At 33.3% G+C, this 23,888-nt stretch overlaps 1 protein-coding gene across 2 annotated transcripts in view; it reads right to left on the bottom strand.

The window, feature by feature from the left end:
- Window positions 1–23,888, bottom strand: part of VPS13C (vacuolar protein sorting 13 homolog C) — a 194,147-nt gene that overhangs the window by 14,524 nt on the left and 155,735 nt on the right. For both annotated transcript variants that reach the window (XM_025389713.1, XM_025389712.1), the window contains 15 exons: window positions 23,541–23,776; window positions 17,181–17,322; window positions 15,657–15,797; window positions 14,800–14,881; window positions 14,615–14,684; window positions 13,893–14,004; window positions 13,659–13,772; window positions 11,677–11,816; window positions 10,042–10,123; window positions 8,788–8,901; window positions 7,927–8,002; window positions 6,305–6,468; window positions 5,044–5,089; window positions 2,604–2,727; window positions 1,772–1,886 (listed from right to left, as the gene is read on the bottom strand). In XM_025389713.1, coding sequence (XP_025245498.1) covers window positions 1,772–1,886; window positions 2,604–2,727; window positions 5,044–5,089; window positions 6,305–6,468; window positions 7,927–8,002; window positions 8,788–8,901; window positions 10,042–10,123; window positions 11,677–11,816; window positions 13,659–13,772; window positions 13,893–14,004; window positions 14,615–14,684; window positions 14,800–14,881; window positions 15,657–15,797; window positions 17,181–17,322; window positions 23,541–23,776 — 1,758 coding nt within the window. The remainder of the gene's footprint in view (window positions 1–1,771; window positions 1,887–2,603; window positions 2,728–5,043; window positions 5,090–6,304; window positions 6,469–7,926; window positions 8,003–8,787; window positions 8,902–10,041; window positions 10,124–11,676; window positions 11,817–13,658; window positions 13,773–13,892; window positions 14,005–14,614; window positions 14,685–14,799; window positions 14,882–15,656; window positions 15,798–17,180; window positions 17,323–23,540; window positions 23,777–23,888) is intronic.

Raw genomic sequence — 23,888 nt, forward strand, 5'->3', positions numbered from 1 at the left:
ACTAAATCTGTTTATACTTTGGCTTCGTTTCTGAGGTGAAACATGAAAGTTGCTAGATAAGACACTGTTAAATTAAACATTTCCATCATTTATTACAAAGAAAGAAATTGAAACATAACTTATGTTGAGAACTAAGAGGGTACTAATTTCAAAAATAATGATTTATAATTATTTTTTCTCTCATTAAGACAATAAAACCTCTCTAAGGATTTAAAAGCAAAAGGTTGGTTTTTGAAAATAAAGAAATCTATGTATTCAAGTGCCACATAGCAATCTGCATAATTACATATTCAACTTCTATTTACATTAATTAAAACTAATAATTATGAAATAAGTATAACCAACAAGGAGATTCAATATTTGAAAAGCAGAAATGCTAAAGGCTGAAAATGTATATAACATAATTAGAAAATGACTATCATTTATTTAGCAACAGTAACAAGGGGTTAAACAGGAAAAAGAGGGATGAGGAAACATCCTCAAAATTCATGTGCCAACTATTATTTGAGGTCTAAGGGCAGGCTCAGAGCAACTGACAATTCAATTATTAAAGCAGATGCTCCAGTTAATAGCCCTGTAACTTAAGTAAATTTAGAGTCATTTGTGAAACAGAAAGCTACGTAATTCCATCATCACGACTCACAAACATAAACATATTCACTAAATTGGACATAATAATTGTCCTGTTTTTCAATTTTACCTGAAATGTACATGAACACCATAAGATAAACTTTTTGAAATGATAATAACAATATCTGTTTCTGAGCTCAATATAGTCTTTCATCTATTAAATGGAGAAGAGAGTTGATTCTCTGCATCCTTTAATATTTTATACTAATCTCTTATTTCAGTACAGTATTACCAGGGATACCACAAGTTTTTATTTGTAGTCAAGCCACTACTATGAAAAGTTCAGATGGAGGTGAGAGTTTTAAAGAAAATTTCATTAAAATTGACAACGGAATTCAGACACAGTCAATTAATACCACAGTTTGTTTTGATTTTTAAGGACGAAATCAAGTAGTAGTTTAGGAAACATTTATTCCTGTATTTCCAGTTCTTGCTGTGCAGGCAGAAAAACAAAGAAAATAAAGTTAGAAGCATGCAGAAAGATAGATAAAATGTAATCATATACAATAAAAACCAAAGGAAGAACAATTAAGAGGCATTTTATTTTAAAGTCAAGGCAGAAAAATATTAATAAATTTCTTTTGGGGGAAAGCCTGTCATGGGAGAATAGCAATTTATATATGTATATATTATCGAAATATAATCAAGTTAAAACTAAAAGTCAAAAAGCTCTTAAATTTTCTTCAAGGTTTAACAAGATCATAATTATATATAATCTTTTATTCTCTCATCTAGTTCTATTTACTGAAATCAATCTAGATTTACAAAGCAGTGCAAATAAATTAATTTGGTTTGGAGAAATGAAGCAATGAAGTTCCAATAATAAGCTACAAAGCAGGAAACCAAAATTAACAATATTAACTAAATGAGCTATCGCAGAAATAGTGACATAACCTATGAGTTAACATTATCTTTTCTGCGCACGACAAAAGCTTTGCTCCTATGTAGGAAAAAAAACACCTGTATTTTCCATTTAACACATGCTAAAATGAAAAACAAATAATCAAATTCTACTCTACAAACTATGTATAACACTTAAAGAAGTTCGTGAATCAGGAACTTTAAGAACCACCCATGAAATCCTGGGCCTAGAAATCATTAAAATTCCATTTCACTCGTGACCATGAAGAACAGAATTTACCTCAAGTAAGTCCGAGCCCTCAGATTCCTGTCTGTCATATGGACGAATGATGCCATCTTCGTGGATCAGGCGAGGGGGACGGAGACTAGATACCTCCTCAGTTGATTCTGCTGCCCTGAATAAGGCATCAGAGTAAGTGTAAGAAATTATGTGAGAGTCTTTCAAAATAATGTGTGTGTTGATTAAATATATAAATATTTCACAAAAAACAATCAGTAATTTTAAATAACTTTCCCCAAATAACGCAAAAGTATCAAAACCAAGTCTGTCTGACTCCAAGTCCCCCAACCTTTTCTAAAATAAAAAGAAATATCAAAATAATAAAAGCAGGGCCTAGCTCATCGACTCTTTGTATCCTTGGTGTCTAGCACAGTGCTTGGCACATGGTAGGTAATAAACATTTGTAGAATAAAGGGGAAATTCAGCCACAAAATATGTCTTGTCTTTTCTTTTTTTTTTTTTTTGAGACAAAGTCTCACTCTGTCGCCCAGGCTGGAGTGCAGTGGCACGATCTCAGCTCAGCTCACTGCAACCTCTGCCTCCTGGGTTCAAGCGATTCTCATGCCTCAGCCTCCCGAGTAGCTAGGATTACAGGCGCGCACCACCACGCCCAGCTAATTTTTGTATTTTCAGTAGAGACGGGGTTTCACCATGTTCACAAAAAATGTCTTTTCATATTCCTTTCTGATGGCACTCTATGTTTAAAGCTACCACAGCTTTCAATGAGACTTTAAGATCCTTAGAAGCACTCAAATAATCTAATCTATTTATGTATTCCTTGTAATAATTAGCACACAGACACATACCTTGCACACAGTATGTACTCAATTACCTCTGAATGCCTTGGAAAGTACTACTGGCCATATCTATGATTCCACCAGTTGGACGAGCCACGGCACCCACAAGCCCTTTTCCAATTCCTTTAAAGAATCCAGCAGCTCCTTCCTTTTTGGCACCTTCAGAAAACCAATGACAATGAATGGATAAAGATATTTTTAAATGAGCAAGTTTGAACTCAACCAAAACCTGGGTCAGACACTGAACTGTTTTACTCAGGAAGTTACAAAAATGTGGCTTTCTAAAGAAGTTAAATGTAATCCTAATGTGATAAAATAGTGGTTCTCAAAGTGTGTTAGAAATGCACATTCTTGGGCCCCACCCCAGACCTAGTGAATCAGAAACTCTGGGGGCGGGGCCAGCATTTATGTTTTAATAAGCACTCCAGGTGATCCTGACACATGCTCAAGTTTCAGAACTACTGATCTAGGAGTCTCATCAGTACCTGTAACTTGCAGGTGTAAGAAGGAACCAGAAAACGTTCTCTTTTTTAATGCTGACCATCAGATTTTTCAAGGAGTGTGCTTTTAAAAATATATATAACAACTTTATTGAAATACAGTTCATATACCATAAAATTTACCACTTAAAATGTACACATTAAATTTTAGGATAAATTAGCTTTTAGTATGTTCAGAATTGCACAACAATCACCACAATCCATTTTTAAAAATGTTTATCATTTTAAAAAGAAACCCCCTTTCCATTAGCAATCATTCCCTATTTCCCCCAACCTCTCCCCACCAAATCCTACCCAGTGTACCTCCATTCCTCCCTGCCCCTCCCCACCTCCAGACTAGGTAACCACCTAGAGATTCTTTCAATCCCTATGGATTTACCTATTCTGGACATTTCAGACAAATGGAATTATGTAATATGTGGTGTATTGTGACTTTTGTTTCAAGGTTGATCCATTTTGTAACAAGTACCAGTACATGATTCCTTTTTATGACTACTATTCTAATGTATGGAAATATCATCTTTTGTTTATTCATGCATCAGGTGATGGACATTTGGGTTGTTTCCATCTTTTGGTTATTCTGAATAATGGTGCTATGAACATTTGTGCAGTTTGAACACCTGTTTTCAATTCTTCTGGGTGTAAACCTAGGAGTAGAATTGCTGGGACACATGGTGACTCTGTGTTTAACTTTTTGAAGCACTGACAGACTATTTTCCTCCAAAATGACTGCATTATTTTACAGTCCCACTGGTAGTGTATGAGGGTTCCAATTTCTCCGCATCCTCTTAACACTTGATTCTAGCCATTTCAGTAGGTGTGAAATGGTATCTCATTATAGTTTTGACTCGCATTTCCCTATTGACTAACGATGTTTAACGTCCTTTTATGTGTTTATTGGCCATCTGTATATCTTCTCTGGAGAAATGTCTATTCATATCTTTTGCTCATTTAAAATTGTGTTGTCTTTTTATTATTGATTTTTAATAGTTCTCTATATGTTCTAGATATGTCTTTTATCACGTATATGACTTGCAAAAATTTTCTTCCATTCCGTGGGCTGTCTTTTCCCTTTCTTCATGGTTGTCCTTTGAAGCACAAAAATTTTAAATGTGGATGAAGTTCAATTTATGTATTTGATGAAGTCCAATTTACGCATCTTTTCTAGCAAAGTTTGGCCTAATCCAAAGTCATGAAGATTTACTCCTATATTTTCCTCTGAGTTTAACAGTTCTACTCTTACATTTAGGTATTTAATCCATTGTGAACTCATTTTTTATATATGGTACAGGTAGGGGTCCAATTTTGTTCTTTTGCTCATAGATATGAAGTTGTCCCAGCAAATCTGTTGAAGACGGTTCTTTCCTATTGAATTATCTTGACTTCCTTGTCGAAGATCAGTTAACCATAAGTAAGAGTCTATTTCTGGATCTTCGATTGTATCCCACTGTTCTATATGTCTATCCTCATGTTAGTACTACACTGTCTTAGTTACTGTAGCTTTACAGTAAGTTTTGAATTTGGGAAGTAGAAGTCCTCCAACCTTGTTCTTTTTCAAGAGTTTTTTGGCTATTTTGGATCCTCGGAATTGCCATATAAATTTTGGACTTGGCTTGTCAATTTCTGCAAAGAAACAAACTGGGATTTTGATAGGGATTGCACTGAATAAGCAATGTGCTTTTTAAATGGGATAAAAACAGCAATAGCAAAAATGAGTAAATTGCTACTGAGGGCCCAAACAAATCTAGTTTATCTCTGGCCCTGCTAAAAATATCATTCAAAGTCTAAAGCATGATCTACTACTTAACCTCTCCACTTTCTGAGGAAAATACGTTCATTGAGCAACTTAAGGCTACGAATATAAAATTCAGTCAGTAATTTTCTCAATCAAGTATCAGCAGCAATAACATCTATTATGTTTACTAAGTTATCAAGTCTTCAGACTTTGTAAAGGAAGGAAATATTTTCAACGTACCTTCCACAGGTTTTGTTATTATTCCAGTCACTCCACCAACAACTCCCTGAAAGAGAAATCAATCATATAGTCTAGACTGAATGGAAGGTGTTTAATTTTAAACCAACCACTAGAGGTCTCTACAGACATACTGGAAATAACAACAACAACAAAAATTGAAGACTTAACTTGATAATGTAAACAACATACACATGTAAGTTAGCACTATGATTTTTCAAATAATATATCACAGCAAATCTTAAATGATTTATTCCTAGCAGGAATAAAATTTTATAAAAGAAATATGAGTAAAGCAGATAAAAGGATTTTGAATCTGGCTATGATCCCAATCAGCTATGTAACCACGGGCAGTTGATGAAATCTCTTTAAGTCTCAGTTTCCACATCAGCAAAATGAGTGAGCCAAGCCAAATAATATTTATGATCTAATTATAAATTTTAAGGAGATTACATTGTAACTCAGTGGAAGTGTAGAAAACTGAAAATAAAGGGCCCTCCCAAGGATAGCTAATAACCTGGCAAACAAAGTGCCTTAGTGACTATAACACCCAACATTACAAATTACTATCAAAAAACACAGCAGTATCCTGAAATCATTTCCAAAATTAAAACATGAATATTCTAATACATTCTTAATCATTGTGAAGTAATGGTAGTAAAACTACCTGTATATTCTATAAACACACAGAAAGGGAACTGATGGATACACACTTAAATTGGAAACAGATGAGAGGTGATTAAAGAGTATTCTAGCCTTACTCATAATGTTTTATTTACTTATCAACAGAATAACTTTTAAGTTCTTATAATTATTTACAAGAATATTCATACATCACCTATATAATTAAGCAGTATAATTTTAAACGTATTAAAAAGTAATGAAAGGCAGTTCCTGGTTTATCAACAATTAACTTTCACACATCCCTTCCACAGAAACAGTCAATCGCTGATGACCTGAAGAGCTCCTTCTCTCTCTAGTTTCCATCGGTACCACGTATCTCTGCTTCTCACTTCCTCACCTTCTACACCAGTGCTAACTTATCATCATTACAGTTTTACGAAATCTGGCAATTCAGGGGATAGATCTGGTGGTGACAATGGGGAAGGGGAGCAAAAAGGAAACTGGAAAGTCCATAATTTATCATTATTTCTATTCTGACAGGCCTAAACTCATAAGTAGCATTCTAAGTTTCACACAACCAGCTAGAAAAAAAATTTTTTTTTTTTAGTTGCAGATTTCTTAGATTCAGCAGAGAACTTACTCGCAGAAAGCCCTTTCCTCCTCTGGCCAGGCTGTCTCCAAAATCTTTGGGCTGTCGACTCAACTCTTCTCTTCTTTTTTGCTGATATTCCTTGTCCATTGTAATTGCTGCCAAACCTTTCCCAACAGAACCAGTGATTCGAGATACAACTCCTGCTGCACCACCTATCAAAGACAAGGGATTAATATCTAAAATATACAAGGAACTCAAACAACAGCAAGAAAACAAATAAACTTATTTTAAAATAGGCAAACAATCTGAATAAATATTTCTCAAAAGGAGACATACAAATGGCCAACAAGTATATGAAAAAATGTTCAAGATCAAAAATCATCAGGAAAGTGCAAATCAAAACCACAGTAAGATATTATCTCACCCCAGTTAGAATGGTTATTAGAAAAAAGACAAAAAAAAAAAAAATCACAAACGCTGTCAAAGAAGTGAAGAAAAGGGAATGCTTATACCCTGAGAGTGGGAATATAACTTAATACAGCTATTAATGGAAAACAGTATGGAGGCTCCTCAAAAAATGAAAACTAGAACTACCATATGATCCAGCAATCCAACTACTGGGTATATATCCAAAAGAAAAGAAATCAGTATATCAAGAGATGTCTGCACTCCCATGTTTACTGCAGCACTAGTCACAATAGCTGAGATATACAATCAATCTAAGTGTCTATCAATGGATGAATGGCTAAAGAAAATGTGACACACACACACACACACACACACACACAATGGACTACTACCTAGGCATTTTTAAAAAATGAAATCCTTTCATTCACAGCAACTTGGATGAGCCTGGAGGACATTATGTTAAGTGAAATAAGTCTGGCACAGAAAAACAAATACTGCATGTTCTCATTTACATCTGAGAGCTAAAGAAGTTGAACTCAGAGAATTAGAAAGTAGAACTGTGGTTATTAAAGGCCGAGATGGGTAGGGGGAGAAGAGGATAGGGAAAGATTGGTTAATGGACACAACATTACAACCAGATAGGAGAATAAGTTCTAATGTGCTATAGCACTGTAGGGTGACTACAGTTAACAACAACTTATTGTATGTCTTCAAATAGCTAGAAGAGAGGGTTTGAACGTTCCCAACACAAAGAAATGGTAACTGTTCAAGGTGATAAATATGCTAATTGCCAGATTTGATCACTACCTAGTGTATACATGTATCAAAATATCACTCTATACCCCATAAATATATACAATCATGTGTCAATTAAAAATAAAATAAAATAAATTTTAAGGCTCAGAGAAGTTACATTGTTTATATAAACAGCATTATCATAATATACAGCATGCAATTGGTTTAAACTAATAGGTGCTTAAAATTCTGTCTCATACAAAAAATGCAGAAATTAACTTTTCCCATCTAACAAGAAAAGGAATAAAATTAAAGTACGTTTATTCAACACTACAAAGACATTAAAAAACCAGCAGTCCACTGTTAACTTATTTTCCATTTAAAAACAAGGAAACATGTCTTTTAAAAGGGATTATTAAGAAAGTGATCCCTCCTTTATTAAATAAAAGCATTTGTTTTTCACAACAACATATTTCATAACAATATAATAAAAAATATATACATATACACAAATATGTGATACACACCTACTGTGTGTCCAAAGAGACTTCTCACTCCAATCACTAACCCCTCTGCAAATTCTTCAGGGCCTTGAACAGCACCCTGGCAAAAAAAAAAAAAAAAATTCCAAAAAATTTTGTTATTTAAAATTTAAATAAGTTTAAGACTTTTAATTTAATAGTTCAGGGTTTGCCTGAAGAATCCAAATCTGTAAAAATCTATAAACACTGTGATGAATCAATTTTCACCTCTACCCCAAATATGGATAGAATATCTATTGTATTTCAACCTACATGATCTTAGCAAATTCTTTAAGTCAAAAATTGGATAGGTATAAATCACTGGCTTCAATTGCAATTTGAAGTTGGCCTCCCAGAACTAAGTTTCATCAGATTGCTAAAACAAGCTGCAACGATAACAAGAGTAGGAGAGTCCACAGATTTTTTTTACTGTCTTATTCTCCCATTTATTTTCTCTGCTTTATTCTTCTAAAACCCTCATACACTGGGCTGGCTGCTAGACCCTTTAAATGGAGGGGAATAGGTTAGATGAAAGCTGGAATATGAAACAAACTTTGCTTTCAGTTCCCTATTAGTCCCTTCCGCAATGGTGGAACAGTTTTGAAAGTCTTAATCTACCCAGCATTCTACATATTCTTACAAACTACATTAAATCCTGGCAAATGTGGGCAGTGCTCATTAAATTCTAAACAATCATCCAGTGCTATCTCATGTACCTTTAAATAAAAATATTAAATTGATATACTTTTGTGATTTGAACATTATTCAATTCCCAGATACAATTACAATGCAAATTATTATTTGTTGTTAAAAAAGAGAACATCCATTTTTCTATACCTATCCTTAAAATAAGTAAGAGGTCAATACCTGGAAGGGTTCATAGAATAAAGCTTCAACTCCTTCAGACAGACCTCTAATTAATCCAAATGGGTTTCCAAGTACATCTAACCCCAATACAAGGACATACATCTGTTTCAAGAACTAAAAAAGAAAAAAAAAATTAAATTAAGTCCTTCATAACTGTTTTAAGAAACATCACAATAAAATAGAAAAAAAAGAGATTTACTGATAAAATTAAGTTTGTGTTAAAAGAAAGCTGTAGGGAATAACCACCACCACATCCACTAATTGATCTTTTACTCTGTGCCAGGCATTATGCTAAAACTTTACAAAGAGCTTTTAAATTAAACAGAACTGGTTTGACACACAGGCTGCCACGTAGCAGTTATGTGACCTTCTACAAGTTATTTAGTATCTAACAGCCTGTCTTCTAATCTATAAAATGGAAGGGTAGGCTGGGTGTGGTGGCTGATGCCTGTAATCCCAACACTTTGGAAGGCTGAGATGAGAGGATCACTTGAGGCCAGGAGTTAATGACCAGCCTGGGCAACACAGTGACACCCTGTCTCTGTAAAAACTTAAAAATTTTTAAAAAGGGAAGTTACACTGTCCTTGCATGGGTGAGTATGCATATTAAATGAATACATAATTCAGTAATTGTTAGTTGTTTTTATTATTACTTTACCATCCTTATTATTAATAAATTAGATGGAAAATAATTAATAACCAAAACAAAAAATAAGGGAAAACATATCCTAATTTTAACACGTAACTTTCATAATGTCTGTATATGTCATAGGAGAAAGAACATTCCAGCAGTGGAAGGAAAGGAAATGTCACCCTGCAGTTCCATGGTATAGCAATTGTACCAAAGTGACCTGCAACAACTACTGACTGTCTCTGTGCATACATACTTGAACCACAGAGTAACTGAGGCACAGGGAGGAAGCAGGCTTAGAATTCTGCTTGCAATTCACTAGATTATATTCAGAAACTGTAATCACTGAAGAAATCAAGTGTAATGACTATAAAGTCACTATTCTTTCCCAAAGTGGTAAAATTGCAAAGTCAAAAAAGGAACTGGAGGAAAATTTTCAAAAGGTGTATAAAGAGGGGTAGAACTAAAGAAATAGAAATCAATCATTGAAGAAAACCACTAAATAAGGAGATTTCAAACTGAGGTAAATTATATAAACATTACTGCATACTATACAGTCACATGAAAATGTTTTGATATTTTATGAAGTATATTCCTTATGAAATACTGTGATAGGAAATTACCTGTTCACTGTAATGCCTAACAACACTCCACATAAGCTGATCTCTCTTGTAAAATTGGTATTGAATTTCATAATAAGCAAGCCTGGGAGGAGAAAAAGGAAAGATTCAAAGATACTTATATAAAAAAAAAGGGACTTAAAATTTGAATGACAGCTAATGCTAATCATAGCCTATTCTTTCACAATCGACTTTGTATATTTACCACATAACAATTTATGATTGTCTTAATAATGGTTACCAAATTATTATAAAAACAGTGCACAAGTTTTTCATATATGCATAAAGAGTGAGGAGATTCTTTAAAAGTCAACCATCGTCCCACCACATAGTGGATTTTAAAGGTTTATTTTCTTATTTCCCACTTTGAATTCTTTCTTTTCTTTTATATGCAAAGATAAAATGTTTAAAACATTTTGTAAGCCCTGTTTACACTCAAACTTGTGGAGAAGTATTTCTCTATGTTATTTAAAACTCTACATAAACATTTTAAACAGAAGCATATCATGTTACCATGTGGCAGTGTCATAACAAGCAATTCTTCCACTGTCAGACATTTCCAATTTTTGGTAAAATAATTAATGATGCCATGTGTATGTTGAATATAACTATTTGGTTGAACTTCAAGATTAGATTACTTTTTGGAAAGAATTTCCAAAAAGAGAATTACTGAGTGAAAAGCAACAAAACATTTAAGGCTCCTAACAAATGTAGTTTTCCACTTACACCAACAGTATTTAAAAAGTGCCTATTTCTTAGAACCACCCCTGACTAGTATTAAATAGGATTTTAAAATAGAATCGCTCATATTTTAAAATCTTTGATAAGTTGCTTTAATTTGCATGTATTATTTGATAAATAATAACATCATCATTGTGTTTTCCCTTTTGCTAATTATCTCCTATTGTTCTCTGGCCACTATACCATTAGAATCTAGGTTTTTCTTATCAATGTTTAATATTAAGATAATAGTCCTTTCTCTGTCATTACATTTTCCCAGTCTTTTGTTTTTAATTATTTTCATTGATTTTGTTGAAAAGTATTTGATTTTTATGTGGTTAAATATATCTTTTATTTTCTATTGAAATATTTTCCACTGCTTTTAAACTTAGAAAGGCATCCTCTATTCAGAGATGTCTTTTTTTTTTTGTCTTTTCAGTTTAGGTTTTATATTTTATCATTCGTTTTCTCTGAAATTTAGTAGTGTACATGTAAGGTAAAAATGATCTACAGGGATTTTTTTTTCACCCAGATAGTTACTTGTTCCAATGCCATTGTTGAATTGCAATTCAATAACAATTTATTTAATGTATATATATCTAGCATTACATATCTCTGAATATAACATGTTTTAAAAATGTTAAATTTACAATATATGACTTAAAAATTCAATTATTATTCTATATCCACGTATTATCTAGACATGAGTAATCAAAGAAAACAAGACTCTTCACCTTATCATTATGAATACAATAAGCATTCCTAAAGAGTATAATCACAAATGGACCAAATTCTCCAACTGTTAAGTAGTAAAGTTATCCTTTTCCTAAGCTAACATTGCACAAGTGGAGAGAATTAATCTCCAGAAACATGACCTTGGTACACCTGCTTTCCAATGTACTCTAACAGAAGTCTTACTTGAATATAAGGTCATCCACATCAGTCAGAGTAGCACCTATGCTTTTCAACAGCAAGTTGACAGACTGAACTGCAAACATTTCCTGTTTTTCTTTGTCTGATCCTTCACCTCCGGAACCCAAAGACAAACTCAAATGCAACTAAAAGAAAAATAATGTTCAATAAATGAAAGCTAAAAGGGAAAATTTTACATATTTAGGATCCAGGTAGTCCAGAAACAAACCAAAAAAAATCTTTCGATTAGAGTCCTAGTGAAAGCTATTATTTGATACTATACATTATAGCAGAACAACCCACTTACACTTGATTCTCTTTGCTTTTTGAAAAAATACAAATTAGTCTGATCCAAAAATAGAGTTCTAATTTTTGCAATGTATATAAATGCCATTGTATTCATATGAAGGAGACCAACACACTTTACAAAAATGTCATAATCATTTTAAGAAGAAAAACATGTCAACTGGCACACAAGTAATCTGCCAGTCAAAATAATAGATAATAACGATAACATGACAATTAAGGTAAGTTAGCAAGTTGTTAAGTTTTTAAAAGTATAATAAGGTTTTCAGTTTCCACAGACCCTCCAACTTAGTATTTAAACATGAGATTTCAGATCCTCATTTAGCTGCTACTTCGTACTGAACCATTAGTGTAACAGTGCAAGAAGATACAGGCAAAAGGTAATTCAACATGTGTAAAGTAGATGAATTTCCTTTCTCGTTTTGTCATTTCCTAGCCATATTAACTAACTAATACAGAGCTCAAGTAAAGTGGACTTGGGGCAAGGCCAGGAAAGCCTGCGGTTGTTTTTTTCTTTCATGTGACCTTCTGCCCACATGAAGAGTCTGGGAGTGCTGGGATCCAGGAAAGGTAACCACAGGTAAACACTGATCCAGCCTTTCCCTAGGGCATCGTTACTATGGGCTATGAAAATAATTGTTGTTCATAATCTTTACCATTAGACTTCATGGCTCAGTTGCCACTGTGCCTAAGAACACATATAGGTAAATTATCAATCATTAATATCCCTCTAGAATACAATATCCATGAAGCTATTTTATACCTCCACAGCAACTTTCATAATAAGCATTCAGTAAATATTTGTTTAAGGTGTGGTTCAATCCCACAAATAACTGATTTTCACTTAAAAGTGAAAAAGAAATGGTACATTACCTATCACATAAAACATTATCAATTTTAAACCTGACACTATCAATGTCTGGTATCACCAAACTGATATACCAATTTAAAATAATAATTTCATTTTAGAAGTCCATTCATTTAGCTGAAGAACTGGTAAATGCAATTGAAAGTAATGTGCTGTAAACAGTTTTTGAGAATGTAAAGGATCATCAATATTTTAAAGAGTTACTTAATTATAAATCTGGCCCATTACACAAGTTTAGAGCATTATGGTTGATAGCATTTGTGAATTTACTAAGCAGTCACCTTCTCCTATAAAAGCTAAAAAGAACAACAAAAGGGAAAAGAGAAATGAGTTCATAAAGTACAAAATCAGGCAAATGAAAGGTATCCAATTTTCCACTCCCTTAGTTACAATCAAATTTTGGAAGGGGGGGAAACACCACATCAACAGTATAGTACCTACTTCAGCGTTTTCGCATTCTGGTTACGGCACCCATTATAGCTCTCTGTTTAGACAGTGATAGTAGTTACAAAGTGCAACCAAAACATTAAATGTTGGCAAGCACTTCTACGCTTAATTAAGAAATGCTTTTGTCAGCTTCTTCTTTGAATAAAGGGGTTATTAATTCAAGACTGGAAACATGCTCTGGTGGTTTCTCTGTGGGAATTATGGCTGTACATGCGTTACAGAGAATTGTCTTAATTATTTTGATTAATCAAATAAAATTCCCACCAAATACATGATGCAACAAATTAAAACCTACGTTGGTCCACAGACCCTTTAAAAAGTTCTACAATAGTTTCACTAAATTTTCAAATTAATAATTACAACAAACCTTCACAGGAGAAATATGGAAATGTTCAAAGAAACTAAGAATTGACATATCAGTCATTGAAGTCTCCATTAATTCTGCATTTAGAGCATCAATATCTGGTTGGATTAACTTTGTCTGAAAAAAATAAAATCAAGAATTTCTATTTTAATTATTTTCTCTATTATAGTTAGTTCAAAAAAGGCTGATTTAAATTTTTTTAATTTTATATTTTTCCCAAGAAATGAAAATTTTTACCCGTTTTCTTTCAGCTTCAGGGTCTGTTGTTGGGGTAAACAGTACAATAACAGCTCCTAGAAACCCCTGATCAATTTTTAAGGCCATTTCCTGAATGAGGACCATAAAATACCTAAGGCAAAAAAAATTTAAGATGGAAAAGGATTTCTACCAAATCTTTTAATTTTCGATGTTAAAACTTTGATTTTAGTGAAAAGTCACAGTTATATCTTGTTCCTTCATCTCCTAAAACTTATGTTAATAAGATCAAGGTCTTCTTAGATTGAGACCTTCTCACTGGAGTGAAAGCTTCACTCAGGGCAATATTGCTGCATTAACACTTAGCACTTACAGTCCCAAATGCTACATTCGTCATGTCACAGATGAAACAAATACAACTAGATCATGTAGCATGTATGATCCAACTTTTAAAGTTCACAGTGATTACATTAAAGAACACAGCTCACAAATACGTATCATTTAGATTTCACTTACTATTTTATATTCTAATTGGAGTTATAAAGGGAAGAAGATACTTGAAGAAATTCTACACTTTAAAATATGTAGCGACTACTACTAAAATAAGTTGAAGCATAAAAGATTACTTGACCAAAAGTGAATTAATAGGTTCAGTTGGAAAATACTTTTTACATGAAAGTCACTTTCAAAAAGAGTGAGATTTATTTTCAAAGTAGATTCTCATTTTAAATTCCTTTAGAGCAACAGCAGGAATCTTTACTTACTTGAACTGTAAGACTTTACTGTACTCATTAAATCTTGTGATGACACTCACATCAATGAAAGGCTTGGGCTCTAAGAGGAAGAAGTAACACATGAAAAAAAAATAATGCTTTATACTAGGTCAAACTGATGCCTATTTAACTTTTACAAATAAGTTATATCTATGTCACAACTTATTTCTTTTTACCTGAATCTAAAGCAATAGATTTTGGAGGGGCAACAGGATGAAATACAACAGGGAACATTGCACCTGGCAACTGATTATCAACCTGAAAGAAAAGAAAATCAACTTACCAAGATTTCAAATAATTTAAACTTTTAGTTTCAAAGATAACGTTATAGAAGAGGCCACTACCTTCATCGTAATTGTCTGCGTGTATATGTGGTGTAATTAGAAGTTTCATTTTAAACCTGTAAAAGTTATATACTTCAGCAAGGGTAAGGCTTTAAATAAAGGACTATATAAATACTCTCATGATTGTATTAACAGTGTGCAATATGTACATCATTAATGAAAATACTTGTATCTATGGATCCCGCAAGATTTCAATTCTCTATGGTGTAAATAAAACATAAGTGGAAACTGAATATGAAATTAAGGAATAAGGTAAAAAGAAAAAGAATTAAAGTAGGCTAAACAGTACTTAACAGCTAAAAGGAAGGAAGGAAGGAAGGGAGGGATGCTGGGAGGGAGCAAGCAAGCATCCAAAAGGAACCTCCAGCAAAGCTCTGCTCTCTGCCCTGAAGAATGACAAAGGAAAATCTTATATGGGGGTCCCATGACAAATTCAAAGGAACATTTAAAAATAACAATCCCAGTGCAAGAAAACCCTTTTGCAGGCTAACTGCTCAAAATTAGTCTTAACAGTCACGAAGTGTATAAGTAAGATGTTGAATAAACAGGATATGTGGAAGAAGGGGAAAAAACATACAAAGAAAAGATACCAATTACAACAATGTAAACTATAAAGTTGTAAAAAAAAAATTTCATTCCCAAGATTCCCAAAGTGATGATAACCACTTATTTGAGGATGACAACGTTACCTGAAGCCAGTACAATCTGGCCCTTAAACTTCTCTGGTGAGAAGACTGCTTAAATTCAATCTGAATTCCTGATAAAAAGTCTCGTTTAATAGGGCAACGAATAGGGAGGCGCATTTCCATTGGATCTTTATCAAAATTGACCTGGAAAAAAAGCACATGGTTTTGTGATGAGCTGATATTAGCACAGTAGCTATTCCATTTTAAATATCTGTTTATTGATCAAATTGAAAAAATCTTTATCTTTGTGTCTCACCAACAGATCTATCTTAAGGTGATCTACAGTTGAGGTCTCTGAAGCAAAAGCACCACTTTTCTACCAAAGTTATTAGAAAAACAAGACAACAATTGTGAAACTTTTCAAGTATAGAAACTATAGTTTAAAAAACATGCTTTATGTAAAAGAAAACTTCTTCAAATAATGAATAGTTCCAGATAATTCTTTTTTTTTTCTTCTTGAAACGGGGTCTTGCTGTCACAAGTGCAGTGGCAAAATCACAGCTCACTGCAGCCTCAACCTCCTGGCCTCAAGTGATCCTCCTGCCTCAGTCTCCCAAGCAGCTGAGACTACAGATGTGACACCATGCCCAGCTAATTTTAATTTTTATTATCTTTTTTGTGTAGAGACAAGGTCTCACTATGTTGCCCAGGCAAGTCTCAAACTCCTGGCCTCAAGCGATCCTCCTGCCTCAGCCTCCTAAAGTACTGGGATTACAGGTGTGAGCCACTGTGCCTGGCCCCAAGATAATTCCAAACAAACTCTGTTTTGCAATCAATAATTGATAGCTTAGTCATGTCTGACACTAATTACATAGTTTTTTAAAATCATTTAAGTATGGCCAAAATTGATGGGGGTGGTGGGGAATGTAACTGGTGACAGTGCTATCCAAACCATCAGACAACAAAGACAAAGAGTAACCAAACTGCATGATTAAACTAGAGCAAGCTGGAAATTGCAGTCAAGCTTCTTCAGACTTCCCGGAGCATAGGTGACTTTTAGTTTTAACTGTGTAAGGGCCCAGGTGGAGTGCATCTTTATTTGTGAATGCCTACTCATGTCCAACAATCACTCACATTTATTGAATTTACTTGAGCAGGTTTTTGTAGGTTTTTCCTGAATGAAATATGTAATTTTACACAGTCTTTATTTAGCAATATGTATTAGTGTCATTCAAAATATTAAAAAAATTTCAATGAAGCAATCTTAACTTCTCCCTAATCTTTCTGAAAACAAGTTCCTTAAGACTATCTGATTTGTTAATAGAATTATAAAAATATAAAAATGCAATAAAATTATTAAAACACCGATTTAAATCCTGTTTCATAGTATATGATTAAATAACAATATGTTTTAATTAAAAATATACTTATGTGTATCAGTCACGCCAATCCTATTAAGAAATAAAAGTTTATCTACTAATAAATTCATTTTTGTACACGTCTTTACCTGGGCATTACAATTTTACTTACTACCACCACCAGGAAAATACACATATAAAAATCAAAAAAAAAAGAATTTTGGTATACCTCAAAATTATTATCTAGCTTAATCCAGCCATGGTCTCTTGATATTTGATGTTTCTGATAGGATTGTTCCAGTAAGATTATCTGCTTTTGACTAAATGGCTTCCATTTCCGTTTTGGTTTCATCTCCCAAACAACACCAGAACTGAGTAATTCACACAAAAAAATTAAATTAGCAATATGTATTTAGATCTGTGGAACTTCATGCAACTCCAGATTATTGTAACTATTATTTTCCTATGAAAATTACATTAGTATCAGAAACTTCTTAAAGTAACGAACTATACCTGTGTTGTAAGAGTACAAAAATAAAAGAGGCAGGCAAGAAAATAACTTTTTCTATCAATGTTGACATCAATCAATTAAGGGACTGGCAAACTTTTTCTGCAAAGGGCCATATATTAAATAGTCAATATTTTAGGTTTTCTGGACTGAGACAAAATTCAAGTTATTAGATAGGCAACTTAGATACAAAAGAGAGACATTTAATTGATTTAAATAAATTTTTAATTGATGAAATTTAGAATATAAAATAATTAAGAGCAATTCTTAAAAACAAGTCTATTAATGAAAAAATAAACTTCTTTTGTGAAAGTAACATGTCACTTAGTGTTATTTATTACCAAAATCTATCGCAAATGTTCATCTATTAATGGTAATCTGTAATGAGCATCTTTAAAAATACCATTTCACACAGATAGGTGCTGCCAAATACTGACATTGATCAATGAGAATTTATTATTTTACTAGAGCATATATATCACTTGGAAGGCATTTATAAAATTCTATTAAATTATTCTCTTGATATTTGCCTTTTAGTATATTAATACATCACAGGTCAATCACTTCCAATTCAAAGTTAGGTAGAAGCTCCTCAATTGCACAAACGAATTGTGAAATGAGGAAATTTCCTTACACCTGCATTGAGGTCAGAAAAAATGTTGCTGGAACTGGAGTTGCCGGCCATAAAATATATCCTCTCCAAATATATGTGGAAGTGGAGATTTTGCTTCATGTTTTAACTTTGGACAGCACAGAAAGTACATGGAATATCCTGATATTACTTGAGATTCAAACATTAGTGGTCTTCAAAATTGACTATACTGTAGTATAAATTTTTCATATAAGCACTGTCTTCCAATTTTAGCTTGAAATTCATTTAAAAAATCATCAGTTCTGCAATTATGCGACAAAAACTAATTTCCAAAGCCACTATTATTGGTGTTTAATAATAGTGGTTGAGGGTGGTTCTTTTTGTTCAAAAACATTTTAATGCTGGCCCAGAATTCAAAGAGTACAATAAAAAGTTACTGCTGCTAACCCATCAAACTGCTATGTGGTAACACAAGTCAGAACATTCAGATTCTAGTTCTGGCAAAAATTCACAGAACTGATGATAGTTTAGTCCACAAGACTTAATGAAGTTTACTATTTGACACTAGTGGTTTGATAACAAAAGGTGGACTGAAATATTTTCTACTAAGTACCTGCTCACAAATAATACAATAGGCTTTAAATGCTTTACCTTTTCACCAGCTTTATGAATTTGTCCAACTAAGTCTTTTTCTGTTCCACACATATTTTTCCCATAATCAGTTGTATCTATCTTCAGGTTATATTGAATTAGTATTTCATCAGCTTGTTTGAAAATATTCTCACCTATAGTTGTCCTAGGCAAACTATTTATAGAGGTTAATCCTTTAGTCACTTCAAACTCAGTGCTGACTTCTCAAATATACAACTGAACAGTATTGGTAACATCTGTTGACTCATCAAGAGCCAAGGGAAACCACTCAATATCATTTGCCTTGTTTTTTAAATTGACTATTGATGTTGTTTGCAATGTCTTCAATTCTTTAAGCAACTGTTCCTACTGAAAGGCTAATGGCCTTAAACAAGCTCATTTTCTCCAGATACATTTCTTTAGCTGCTGCAATCAGACATAATTCAATTAACTCACCATTGGTAAAAGACTTAAAAAACTTTCCTGGCTTGGCTAACAAATAAGTCATTCAGAAACTTACTTTGCTTGCAGCCTCATTATTGTTTTTTATATTTGTGAAGACATTCTGTGTGATGATATATTTTGCCTTAAATTTTCTAATTTTTCTGGCCATTGCTTTCCTGTGATTTGGAAATGTTACAGTAAGTGCTTAGTTTGGAAACTATATTGTCAACATATATTGTATTATTTCAGCACAGCTGTAGTTTCATAACATAGTAAAATAATGCTTTTTTAAATAAGAAGATAATCCACATTTCATTACGCCCTAAAAGAATAACATTCAAAGTCCACTTTTCTCTTGTTTTGATATGATGGATATATATCAGTAATAAAAAAAATGCTGCAGAACAATATGCATGAACTCAAACACACTGTGATCTGTAATGCACTGAGTAGCAATGTCAAAGCAGCCATGTAAAAGAACAGAAATCACTGTGTCCCAACAAAACATTATTTATGGGAAATAAACTGAATTGCACAATTTTCATGTTACTTTCTTTTAATTTTTTTCAACCATTTACAAATGTAAAACAAATTATTCTTAAGTCAAAAGCTGTACAAAAACAGGCACTGGACTAGATTTGGTTCACAGGCCAAACTTTGCTGGCACCTGAATTAGAGAATACTAAAATCTATAATATTTTACTTTACATAGCTTGTTTACACTAGTCAATGGTAGTGTTAACAATGTTCTAACTATAAAATGTATTTAGAGGATACCAGTCAGTGAAGGCACTGAATAAAATATCTACTGTAGACAATATAAATCCAACATTATTCACGATAAAAACTCTGAGACAACTTAAAGGGGAACTTCCTCAACTTGATAAAGAGCACCTACAAAAAACTTATAGCTAACATCATAGGGAGAAACCAGATGCTTTCCCACCAAGATTAGGAACAAGGTAAGTATGTCCACTCTCAATTATTCCCACCTCAACATAGTACTGAAGTCCAAGAAGTGGTAAGACAAGAAAGTAAATTTGGGAGTGAAGAAATCAAGTGCCTATGTTCACATTTGACATGACTGTCTAAACAGAAAATCCCAAAGAATCAACCCAAAAACTCTGGTAACGAATAAGAAATTATAACAACATTGCAAAAATATAAGGTTAATATACAAGTCAACTGCTTTCTTACATGCCAGCAATAAACAATTAAAATTTAAAATAAAAACAGAATACCATTTACATTAGCACCAAAGAAACAAACTATGTATAAACACAATCTAATACAAAGTGTATGTGATCTAAATGAGGAAACTACCAAAGTCTTTCAACAAATTATGTTGGAACACCCGGACAGCCACATGCAATAAAGCAAATCTAGACACAGAGCTTTCATCTTTCACAAAAAATAACTCAAACTGGATTAGACTTAAATATAAGTTTGAGATCAGCCTAGACAACATGGCGAAATTCCATCTCCACAAAGAAATAAAAAATATCAGCCTGGCATGGTGGCACGTGCCTGTAGTCCCAGCTACTCAGAAGGCTGAGGTGGGAGGATTGCTTGAGCCTAGCTGGCAGAGGTTGCAGTGAGCGGTGATTACAACACTGCATTCCAGCCTGGGCAACAGGGTGATACTCTGTCTCAAAAATAAATAAATACATACATACATAAAAATAAATAAATATAAAACACAAAATTATAAAACTCCTAGAAGATAATAGGAGGAAATCTAGGTAACTTTGGGTATAGTGAAGACTTCTTATATACAACACCAAAAGTGCAATCCATGAAGGAAAATAATTGATAAGTCTGATGTAAAATATAAAACTTCTGCTGTTAAAAACAATTAAGAGCCGGGCGCGGTGGCTCAAGCCTGTAATCCCAGCACTTTGGGAGGCCAAGACGGGCGGATCATGAGGTCAGGAGATCGAGACCATCCTGGCTAACATGGTGAAACCCCGTCTCTACTAAAAAATACAAAAAACTAGCCAGGCGAGGTGGCGGGCGCCTGTAGTCCCAGCTACTCGGGAGGCTGAGGCAGGAGAATGGCGTGAACCCAGGAGGCGGAGCTTGCAGTGAGCTGAGATCCAGCCACTGCACTCCAGCCTGGGCGACAGAGCGAGACTCCGTCTCAAAAAAAATAAATAAAAAATAAAAAAATAAAAACAGTTAAGAGAATCAAGAGATAAGCCACAGACTGGGAAAAAGTATTTGCAAAACACATATCTGATAGAAGACTAGTATCCAAAATAAACAAAGAACTCTTAAAACTCAATATTAAGAAAATAACCTAATTTTAAAATGGACAAAAGATTTGAACAGGTGGCTCAGGAAAGAAGATATATAGATGGCAAATAAGCATATGAACAGATCCTCAACATCATGTCTCATCAGAAAACTGCAAAGTAAAGCAATGACATACTACTACATCCTTATTAAAATAGCGAAAATCCAAAACACTGACAATACCAAATTTTGGCAAGGATGTGGAGCCACAGGAACTCTCATTTATTGCTGGGGGGAATGCAAAATGATGCAGCCACTTTGTAAGATAATTCGGTATTTCTTACAAAACTAAACATACTTTTATCATATGATCCAGCAATCACATTCCTTGGCACTTACTCCAAAGAGGAGAAAAACATATGTCTACACAAAAACTTGCACATGAATGTTTATAACAGCTTTATTCATAATTTCCAAAATGTGGAAGCAACCAAGACCTCCTTCAATAGTTGAATGGATAAACAAACTGGAGTAATAGTCCATTCAAACAATGGACTATTTAATAAAAAGAAATGAGCTGTCAAGCCATGAAAAGAAACAAAGGAACCTTAAAAGCATACTGCCAAGTGAAAGAAGTTAATCTGAATATGTTACATACTGTTTGATTCCAACCAAATGAAATTCTGAAAAAAGAAAAACTTTGGAGACAATAAAAAGATCAGCGGTTTCCAAAGGTTTAGAAGAGGAATGGAGGGATTAACAGGAGGAAGCTGAGAGACTTTTAGGGCAGTGAAACTATCTTATATAATACTGTAATGGTGAATACAGCTTATTATGCATTTGTCAGAACTCACAGAATGTACAACACAAAGAGTAATACTTAACGTTAGATACAGAAGTTAGATAATAATGAAGTTAGATAATAATGTAGTATCAGTATTAGCTCATCAATAGTAACAAATGTACCACACTACTGCAAGATGTTAGTAACAAGAGAAAGAAGAGTGTGGGTATATGAAAACACTTTATTTTACACAGTTTTTCTCTAGACATAAAGCTGCTCAAAAAAAAGTCTGTTTTTTAAAATTATGTAACTGGTGTTTTTCCTTTGGAAATCTAGATTTCACTGAATGTGTACCATGTCATAAAAAAGGTACTGAAGTTATTTTAGATAAATTTTTAAATGTTCTTATAAAGGTAAACCTGACAAACTAGGACAGCATATACAATATTAAAGTAAAAAGTTTTATCAAAGAACAAAACAGAAAACTGGACCTATATAACTAAAAATGATTACCATGTTTAGTTTAAAAATATCATATAATACTGAAATATATAACAAAGAATGCATTGCCTATATATATAAATATATTAACATTATATTAATAGTATGTATGATACCATTTATGATCATTAGTTTGTCAGGTGTTGTGCAAAGTTCATTACATAGATTATCTATTTAATTTTCTCCTTAATTTGCTTTTCTTTCCCCAAACATGTGCTTATTGACAGATCCCATCATGATTATATTTGGTATCACGTCAACCATTCCACCCATCAGCCTCCAAAAAAGAATAAGCCTTTTACCAAATTAAGTGTGATTTTTAAAATCAACTAAATATTCTAATATTTTTCTTACACAGGTTTAAATAGAACCACAGAAAATAACTGGTCCCATAACTATTACAAAATTCTAAATGGCCACCCATTAAAGATTATGTACTCATATCAAATACTGCCTCCTCTCTGAACCTTTTTTTCAATTTGTTTCTGTTTCCCCTGACTCTTGACAGTTTCTCCAACCTCTACTGCACAAACTAGTCACTTATACCTCTGTATTTCCATTGCACACGTACATCCTTCTTCGTACATCCTTTCCTTTTCTATTTTTGCAACTCATTACACACACACACACACACGGACAACAAGGAAAGAAACAAACCACTTTTTTCCCCACCAACTGACAATGAGTATTGTGAAGACAAAGACAGCATCTTAGTCATCTTTGTATCCTCGGGGCTTTTCAACGAACAGTTCAAAGAATTATTCAGTAAGTTTTACTGAATAAATATACAGCATACCAAAGTCAAACCAGGTATCTTTTTACTTTCCTCAAATTGGCTATTATGAACTCAATGCCTTTTAAAGGTTTAGGATGTCTTATTTTCCTTCTTGCATACCTGGTTATCCCAATATATGAAACTTCCTGTTTGCTTTCATTGTTAACCAGTGAAAGCCCAAGACTGTGGAGAGACAAGTTTATTTCATAATCAGCCTGTTCCATTTCTTCTGCCTGTAGTGCTTTGGAAACCAAGGCAACATCATCGGTGAAAAGCAAAACTCTCTGGCGCCCATCTAGAAATGATACCCAGTGTATCTGGATGTTTGCATCATATGGAAACTGTCCACATTCATCCTGGGAAAAAGAAAGACTTTTCATTAAACCTGCACATAGTAACTTTTTATTATATAAAATTGAACTATAATAACTGAGAAAGATTGAAGAAGTTTAAGAAGCACTACTAAAA

Source organism: Theropithecus gelada, chromosome 7a, assembly GCF_003255815.1.
Source record: "Theropithecus gelada isolate Dixy chromosome 7a, Tgel_1.0, whole genome shotgun sequence".
Taxonomy (NCBI): Eukaryota; Metazoa; Chordata; class Mammalia; order Primates; family Cercopithecidae; genus Theropithecus; species Theropithecus gelada.